Consider the following 9,151-nt stretch of genomic DNA (forward strand, 5'->3'; position numbering starts at 1 on the left):
GCCTAAACGAGGGTCACTTCCCTGACAGGTGGAAGATACAGAAGCTAGTGTTGCTGCCGAAATCAGGAAAACCGCCGGAAGATCCAGCATCGTACAGGCTTATATGCCTACTGGATACACTCGGAAAACTTGGAGAGGATCATCCTAAACAGGCTGACGAAATACACGGAAAGTGAGCACAGATTGTCGGAGAAGCAGTTTGGATTCCGGAAAGGGAGATCGACGGTGGATGCAATTCGGACAGTAGTCGAGAGAGCTGAGAAGGCGTCTAAACAGATGCGGAGAGGAGATCAATATTGCGCCGTGATAACGATCGACGTCAAGAATGCGTTCAACAGCGCCAGCTGGGAGGCCATCGCCAAAGCACTGCATAGAATGAGGGTCCCTGACTAGCTGTGCAGGATCCTGAGGAGTTATTTCCAGAACCGGGTTCTGGTCTACGAGACAGACATGGGACTAAGATCGATTACGATCACAGCGGGAGTTTCACAAGGCTCCATCCTTGGTCCAACGCTCTGGAATGGGATTTACAACGGCGTGCTAACGCTGAAACTGCCCAAAAGAGTTGAGATCGTTGGCTTTGCGGACGACGTCGTCTTGACGGTAACAGGCGAGACGCTGGAAGAGGTGGAAGTGTTTTCAACCGAGGCAATCGACATGATTGGTAACTGGATACAAGGAGCGAAGCTGCAGATAGCCCACCACAAAACGGAAGTGTTATTGGTCAGTAACTGTAAAGCGGTGCAGCGTGCAGAAATCACCGTCGGGGAGCACGCCATAGCATCGAAGCGCGTGTTGAAATACCTGGGAGTGATGATCGATGACCGGCTAAACTTCAACAGCCACGTCGAATATGCCTTCTCAGGCCATCAACGCGATAGCTAGAATCATGCCAAACAACGCTGGTCCCAGCAGTAGCAAGAGGCGTCTTCTGGCCAGCGTGTCATCATCGATACTGAGATATGGAGGTCCAGCCTGGGTTGCACCAGCGCTGGAAACGAAGCAGAACCAAAGGAAACTGAGCAGTACGTTCCGGCTCATGGCCATGCGAGTCGTGAGTGTGTACAGAACCATTTCGATGGAGGCAGTATGCGTTATCGCCGGTATGATCCCTATCTGCATCACCCTGACGGAGGACAGCGAGTGCTACAGGCGGAGAGAAGCCGGAAGAGTACGGAAAGTTGTGAGAGTGGAGTCATTGGCTAAGTGGCAACAGGAGTGGAACACGACGGAGAACGGTAGATGGACACATAGACTAATACCGATTCTTTCGACCTGGGTGAACAGAAAACACGGAGAAGTCAATTTCCACCTAACGCAGTTCCTGTCTGGCCACGGCTGCTTCCGAGAATATCTGCATCGGTTCGGACACGCAGCGTCACCCCCTCTGTCCGGAGTGTGCAACGTCGATGAAACGCCGGAGCATGTGGTCTTCGACTGTCCAAGGTTCGAGGCAGTGCGAACGGAGATGCCCGTCCTTAACGTGGAGAATGTCGTCGTTGAAATGTGTCGAGAGGAGGGCACTTGGAATGCCGTCAGCAGGGCAGTTACGCAGATTATGTCGGAGCGAACTGGACGCCTCAACACAGTCGAAACACGATATATCACTAAATGATAACTTTATGAACACTTGAAATGAAATTTCAGCACGCAAATCAATTAATTTAAAGCAAAAAATGCTGAAGAAAAAACGCGCAACACAAGAAAAACACGTCAGCTTGCAAGCGCAGCCTACTGCGATCGATCTCAAATGTTATTTTCTAAATTACGGTTATGTGAAATTATTGAAAGATAAAAGTCTGAAGCGTGGTGGGCCTGACAAAATCGGGTAATTTATGATTATTTTCTTGTAACGTAAGCAAATTTGATGTCACGTTTGAGCTTAGTCTCCCTCCCCCATATGACACAATTTGTATGGTTTATTCGAACCCCTAAATGTCTGTCTGAAAATAATCATGTGTTTTCACATGAAGTGAAACAGTTTCGAAAACCCTAAAAGTGTGACATAATTAATGGACGATCCCTTATCGGAACGTCATCTCAGGTGACATATATTTCATTTTCAAGGGTAGAATCAATTTTCCTAGCAGCATTATTTCTATCTTTGACAGATACACCTGACTCGAGTTCGAGTGGTAGGAAACATCATTTTAAACTGCTCGAATGATGTGGTCCATTATCTGTGGAATAACATTATGCTTGCAGGAACATATATGAATGCATCATTAGGCTCTAAAAACTCTTTAACCGTGGAAGTTACTAAAGAACAAGACTATGTGAACAGTCATATAATTGTAGCAGAAATAGGTTGGAATGTAACAGCCATGAAGAAGAAGATTAGTACATACTTGAAGCCATCTCACAACAAATGCACAAATTCCAGCACTTTGATTCCCCTTGCTATCGCATCACAAAACACCCAAGCCTTGTCCCGCCAGTGCCGAGTGTCGGATCTTAACGACGATTGACACATCTGTCCGTATCGAGTGTCCAGTTTCGCTTTAATGGTGTGAATGCCTTCATATGCTTCTCGGAGTGGGAGACGGCCAAAGTCTTGCTAATCTCAATTTTATTGTTTCAGAAACGTTCTTGTTTCTTTCTTTTGGCCTGCCTTCCCATCCACCCTCGCATCGCATCAAAGGTCAGCCAGGGCAAGTCGTGTGGTGTGCAACCAATCGGGGGGGACGAAAGTGAAAGGTGATTAGTATTCCGTGTAGGAAAAAGGCTTTCCCAGTTTTCGGTGTGTGATAATTAATGAATCGGAATAAATTAAATGTCAAATGTTTTATTCCCTGTCATTAAGGTCGTCCACCGAGCGAGCGGTTCCCTCTTCGTCTCTGATAAAGTAATTCTGATTATTGCGAATTGATGATGCTGTTTTCGTTTGCACTGAGCGAGCGTTCTGAGGGTGAGGGTACGCAGCATCGTAGTCATTGAAGTCGTTCATTGACGTCCTGTCCAAATGTTTGCACTCCATCCGGCACTCGAGAGGGCTCGCAATTCGCAATAAAGGGTGTCTTTGTACGTGTCCACTTTGGTACTCACTCGCACAGAACTCTATTCAGAAGAAAAATCCAATCTCTGATTACAATCAGTCTCCTTTGCCATAAAAACGTCCTCCGACGACGTCGACGACGACGAGTTGGGACGAGGCCGCGGTGGATTGAATGACAAATTTTTTAATCATTTTATCCTCGGCGCGGAACGGCTGGCTCAGAGCAGTCGTCGGGGTCTCGCGTTTGTCGCAGATGACAACGAATATGAAAAAAAAATGCTCAAAAGAACTGGGAGCAGCGTAATCTGCAATCGGGTCCACGGAAATGCACCATGAACGCGGGTGCACTATTCTGCAGCATGTTGAATTGCACTCGTTGTACCCGGCGAGCGGTCGTCGGTCGTGATCGTGTCATTTTATCTTCATAAAAGGATTTGAACGGACACGGTCTGCGTGTCACACTTTTGGCCGTTTGGCATGGATCATGATGTGTAATTGAATGAGAAGAACCGTTCTTTGTGGCAAATGTCACTGCATTATAAAGAAATCTTTGTGTTTTTACGATTCGTCGTGGCAGACTCCTTTCCCGAGCAACACAGTTTGTCAGAAACAGGTTTACATGACTTGTTTATGACAATCTCAGCTTTAAAAATTTAAGCCTTGTCACTTATATACAACTACGGTAATGGAATTTGATTGGACCTATTTATATCATTTTCACACTGCGTCTAAAGGTATGCCGTGTTTTTTCAATGAATGTAACATATGGACAAAAAAAATATGTGTTTGGTGAAAAAGTATACCTTTCTAGTTTCTAATATTACTGAAGAGAAATTTTTTTTAAATAGGATGTGATTGAACGTTTTTATTTAGCAATGAATTTGAATCATGGTTGGACCTATTATATAAAGTACACTCCCGAGCATAAGTTTAAAGACACCCCAAAAAACATGACAAATTTGTTATGTTCATATCTCTGTCATATTACGTCCAATTTTCTTTCTCTGTAGATTAGGTATTGAATGGAACTTTCCTCGTAGGCAAATTTTTCAATATAATTTTCAAATTTTGTGTGCTAAAATTTCTCCCAAAGTTACAATAATTTTCAAAATTTACTCTAAAGAATCGTGACTGATTTTCTCAGCATTGTGTTGGCCAAATTTTGAAATAAAAGTAGTAGTAGAACAGTTAGGGATCGTCCATTAATTATGTCACACTTTTAAGGGGAGGGGGTTTTGGAAACTGTGACGAGCCTTACAAAAAACAATTAAGGTCCATATAAAAAATGTGACAAAGGGGGGAGGGGGGTTGAAAATGGGCCAAATTTGCGTGACATAATTAATGGACCTTCCCTTATGCTATATCATTCATACCATTCAAATAACCTTTGGAGATCTAAAATTGAACAAAACATATTTGCATGGGTTTTTGGGGTGTCCTTAAACTTATGATCGGTAGTGTATCATTTCTACGCTTGGGATTCTCGCAGGGCCGAGTGCCATAAACCAATCGACTCAGTTTGACGACATAGGAAAATGCCTAGGTATCCGTGGGTATGTTTTTTATAGAAAGGTTTAGGAAAGCTTCAAAAGCCTGGCCTGCAATGAAGTTGACACGGTTGACCGACATAACCTGTGTGGCTGCTCTGTTGACGGGATTCCAAGTGCCCTCCTCTCGACACATTTCGTCAACGACGTTCTCCACGTTAAGGATGGACATCTCCCTTCGCACTGCCTCGAACCTTGGACAGTCAAAGGCCGCATGAACCGGCGTTTCATCCACGTTGCCACACTCCGGACAGAGGGGTGATGCTGCTTGTCCGAACCGATGCAGGTATTTCCTGAAGCAGCCATGGCCAGACAGGAACTACGTTAGCTGAAAGTTGACTTCTCGGTGTTTTCTGTTCACACAGGTCGAAAGAATCGGTATTAGTCTGTGTCCATCTACGGACAAATTTCCGTACTCTTCCAGCTTCTCTCCGCCTATAGCACTCGCTGTCCTCCGCCAGGGTGATGCCGATAGGGATCATTCCAGCGATAACGCTTACTACGCTTCCGACGAGATAATTCTGTACGCATTCACGACTCGCATAGCCAGTTTCCTTTGGTTCTGCTTCGTTTCCAGAGCTGCAGCCCAGACTGGACCTCCATACCGCAGTATCGACGACGACACACTGCCCAGAAGACACCTTTTGCTACTGCTAGGACCAGGGTTGTTCGGCATGATTCTAGCTATCCCGTTGATGGCTTTCGAAGCCTTCTCACAGTCATATTCAACGTGGCTTTTGAAGTTTAGCCGGTCATCGATCATCACTCCCAGGTATTTCAACACGCGCTTCAAAGCTATGGCGTGCTCACCGACGGTGATTTCTACACGCTGCACCACTTTACAGTTACTGACCAATAACACTTCCGTTTGTGGTGATATATCTGCAGCTTCGCTACTTGCATCCAGTTACCAATCATGTCGATCGCCTCGGTTGCCAACATTTTCACCTTTTCCAGCGTCTCGCCTTTTACCGTCAAGACGACGTCATCCACAAAGCCATCGACCATTCCGTACATTCCGTTCCAGAGCGTTGGACCAAGGATGGAGTCTTGTGGAACTCCCGCTGTGATCCTAATCGATATCTGTCACATGTCTGTCTCGTAGACCAGAACCCGGTTCTGGAAATAACTCCTCAGGATCCTGCACAGGTAGTCAGGGACCCTCATACTAAGCAGCGCTTCGGCGATGGCTTCCCAGCTGGCGCTGTTGAACGCATTCTTGACGACGATCGTTATCACGGCAAAATATTGATCTCCTCTTCGCTTCTGTTTGGACGCCTTTCGGCTCTCTCGACCACTGTCCGAATTGCATCCGAATCCGGAATCCGAACTGCCTCTCCGGCAATCCGTGCATTTCGTCAGTCTGTTTAGGATGATCCTCTCCAAGAGTTTTCCGAGTGTATCCAGCAGGCATATAGGCCTATACGATGCTGGATCCCCGACGGTTTTCCTGGTTTCGGCAGCAACACTAAATAGCTTCTGTATCTTCTGCCTATCAGGAAAGTGACCCTCGTCCAGACTCTTTTCAAACTACCTTCAATCAAATCGTTGGGATCACCTCGGGAGCAATTTCGACAGCCGTCGTCGAAGTTGAAGACGCTAGAGGAGCCTCTAACCAATGTCCGAGCATGCTTTGAACGTTTTGCGTCTCTATCGTCTGGCATCAACGGTGAGAGATTCACAGCAACCTATCTCAGACGATTGCCAAAACCAAATCAACACAACATGGTGCAGCTTGGGTTCTGAATTTCCTGGTCGTCCCATAAGTAACAGGAATTCTTTCAGGACGCAGGATCGACGTACGTCAATGGCATATTCCACCTCAAGTTAAACTGGTAGATCCAAGATTTCCGTGCCCGCTAAGGGGGATACGCTCATCGGAGCGGATCTGCTCTAACAGGACGACTGAAAACAGGTGCTTTGGAGCACCGAGCTTGGTTGGATCGTATGTGGCTCGTATCCCGGCGGTCAGAAGCCAACAGTCAGAAGCCAACAGTGGTAGCAGCCTTTGGTCAAGGTGAAGACACTCTGGACAGCGTTGTGCGAAGATTTTGGGAACAAGAAGAAGTGTGTGGTGAGCCATCAATCACTGAAGAAAATCAACAGTATGTCGAACATTTCACTAGAACACATCGTCGAATCAACGGACGTTTCGTCGTGCGACTTCCTTTCCGGTCTTCCGTTGAACAACTTGGCGGAGAAGCGGTTTTTGCAGCTTGAAAGGCGGCTTGACCAACATCCAGTGTTGAACGAGCAGTATACAGCATTTATCAAGGAGTACATTGAGCTGGGGCACTGCGAGAAGCTACGTGAAGGTGAGGTAGGTGACGAAGGATTCTATCTACCTCATCATTCAGTATTGAAGCCGTCTAGCACAACCACAAAACTACGCGTGGTGTTTGACGCATCGGCACGGTCGAAAGGCAACCTGTCGCTCAACGATGTGCTGATTGCAGGACCGGTACTCTAGGATTCGTTGGTAGCCATTGGGATGCGTTCAAGAAAATATCGGTTTGTATTCAAGGCTGACGTTATCAAAATGTTCCGACAATCACGTATGGTACGTCAGTCAGTTGAAAACACTCACGTACAGGGGTTGAAACTGTTGACGCTTTTTACTACACTTGCTTCGTTGTCCTGTGCGACAGTCTGTTTGTTTTCGTACTCTCATACTCTACCGTCGTCTCTCTTACACAACGCAAATCGTAGAACAACATTCGAGCAAAAAGAAAATTATATGAAAATATTGTTGCTGCTTGTTTATCACATTCTAGACACACTGGCGGTGTTGCTATTTATGTCAAAGAATCAGTTCAATTCAACCTTCGTACCAACGTAGATGAATCTACAGCTGTTCTTAATAACGCTTTGAAAACGTGTACCAATCAACTAGTTGAGCAAAAGTTTGTTTCTTTGAAAAACTCGAACAGCTGGTACAATTTGGATCTTTTGCGTCTTAAACGGAAAAGGGACAAATGGTACAAAAAGTTTTGTAGATCTAATAATGACAATCATTGGACTAGGTACACAATCGCGCGTAATAAGTATTCACAATCGATAAAGAAAACTCGTTGTGAATATGTTCAAAGGAAGATTGATCAGCATCAAAACAACAGCAAAGCGTTATGGAAAATTTTGAAATCTTTATTAAAACCTAGTAATTGCAAACCGCGGTCCATAACTTTTAATGGCACATTAGAACAGTCAGAACAAGTAATTGCATCTAAGTTTAATGATTATTTCGTAGACAGTGTTTCATTGATTAATCAATCTATTGAATTGGTCGATGAACCTGACGAAATAAAACAGCCAGTTAATAGTAGTTGCAGATTTGAAGTTTTTCACCCAATTACATTAGATGAACTTAGAGTTATTTGTTTTTCATTAGGAAAATCGGCTGGAGTAGATAATGTTAATGCTAGAGTTATTCAAGATTGCTTTCATGTCATTGGCCACATCTTTCTGGACCTTATTAATGAATCATTGCAGAATGGACATGTGCCACAAATTTGGAAGGAATCCTTAGTGATTCCTATTCAAAAAGTTGCTGGAACGATTAAAGCCGAAGAGTTTCGTCCCATCAACATGTTGCACACTTTAGAGAAAATCTTAGAACTTGTTGTTAAAGGCCAGCTGTTGGAGTATTTGAATAGCAACTCTTTGTTGATACCTAACAATCGGGATATCGGGAAGGTCATTCTTGTGAAACTGCATTGAATTTGGTGTTAGCAAAGTGGAAAGACAACTTGGAGCGTAAAAATACGATTGTTGCTGTTTTTTTGGATCTGAAACGCGCTTTTGAAACAATTTCTAGGCCCTTACTGTTAAGTACAATCAAGCGCTTTGGAATTACGAGTACTGCATATAAATGGTTTGAAAGCTATTTGTCTGACAGAACTCAACGGACTGTTTTTAATGATTCTGTTTCCAGTCCCGTGGGGAACAACCTTGGAGTGCCCCAGGGAAGTGTATTAGGGCCCCTTTTATTTATTATGTATATTAATGACTTGCGACGTGTTTTACGGTTTTGCGACATTAACCTTTTTGCAGATGATACTGTGTTATTCATTGCAGCTAAGGATTTAGAAGTTGCCGTCTCACACTTGAATGAAGATTTGCAGTATCTAAGTAGATGGTTGAAGTGTAAGCAGTTAAAATTGAATACAAGTAAAACTAAATTTATGGTAATTTCGCGGAATCGATTAAATGAGAACGTCTCTGTTGTAATTGATGATGAGACTATTGATCGCGTTCAGGAGATTAAATATCTTGGCGTGATTATTGATGACAAACTTAAGTTCAACTCTCACATTGACAATGTCATCAAGAGAATTGCCAAGAAGTATGGAATTCTATGTCGATTGAAAAACGATTTAACTATTGCCAGTAAAATACAGCTATACAAATCAATCATCTCTCCTCATCTAGACTTTTGCCCATCCATTTTATTTCTGTCGAATGCAACACAAATATCGAGATTACAGCGCTTGCAGAATAAAATAATGCGTTTGATTTTGAGATGTAATAGAGTCACTTCCTCAACTTTGATGTTAGACGCCTTACAATGGTTGTCGGTGAAGCAAAGAATTGTATATTTGACTATGGTGTT

General features: G+C 44.0%; 1 protein-coding gene across 1 annotated transcript; it reads right to left on the minus strand.

Moving 5' to 3' along the window:
• Positions 1 to 5,041: 5,041 nt before the first annotated feature.
• On the minus strand, positions 5,042 to 5,559 carry LOC135705593 (uncharacterized). The gene is made up of 2 exons (XM_065227363.1): positions 5,454 to 5,559; positions 5,042 to 5,364 (listed from the first exon to the last, which is right to left on the minus strand). The coding sequence occupies exons 1-2, from the start codon at positions 5,557 to 5,559 to the stop codon at positions 5,042 to 5,044; spliced, it is 429 nt and encodes a 142-aa protein (XP_065083435.1).
• Positions 5,560 to 9,151: the final 3,592 nt, after the last annotated feature.

This window comes from Ochlerotatus camptorhynchus, unplaced genomic scaffold (assembly GCF_037179485.1).
Source record: "Ochlerotatus camptorhynchus isolate MF236.1 unplaced genomic scaffold, CSIRO-AGI_Acam_v1.1 ptg000270l, whole genome shotgun sequence".
Classification (NCBI taxonomy): domain Eukaryota; kingdom Metazoa; phylum Arthropoda; class Insecta; order Diptera; family Culicidae; genus Ochlerotatus; species Ochlerotatus camptorhynchus.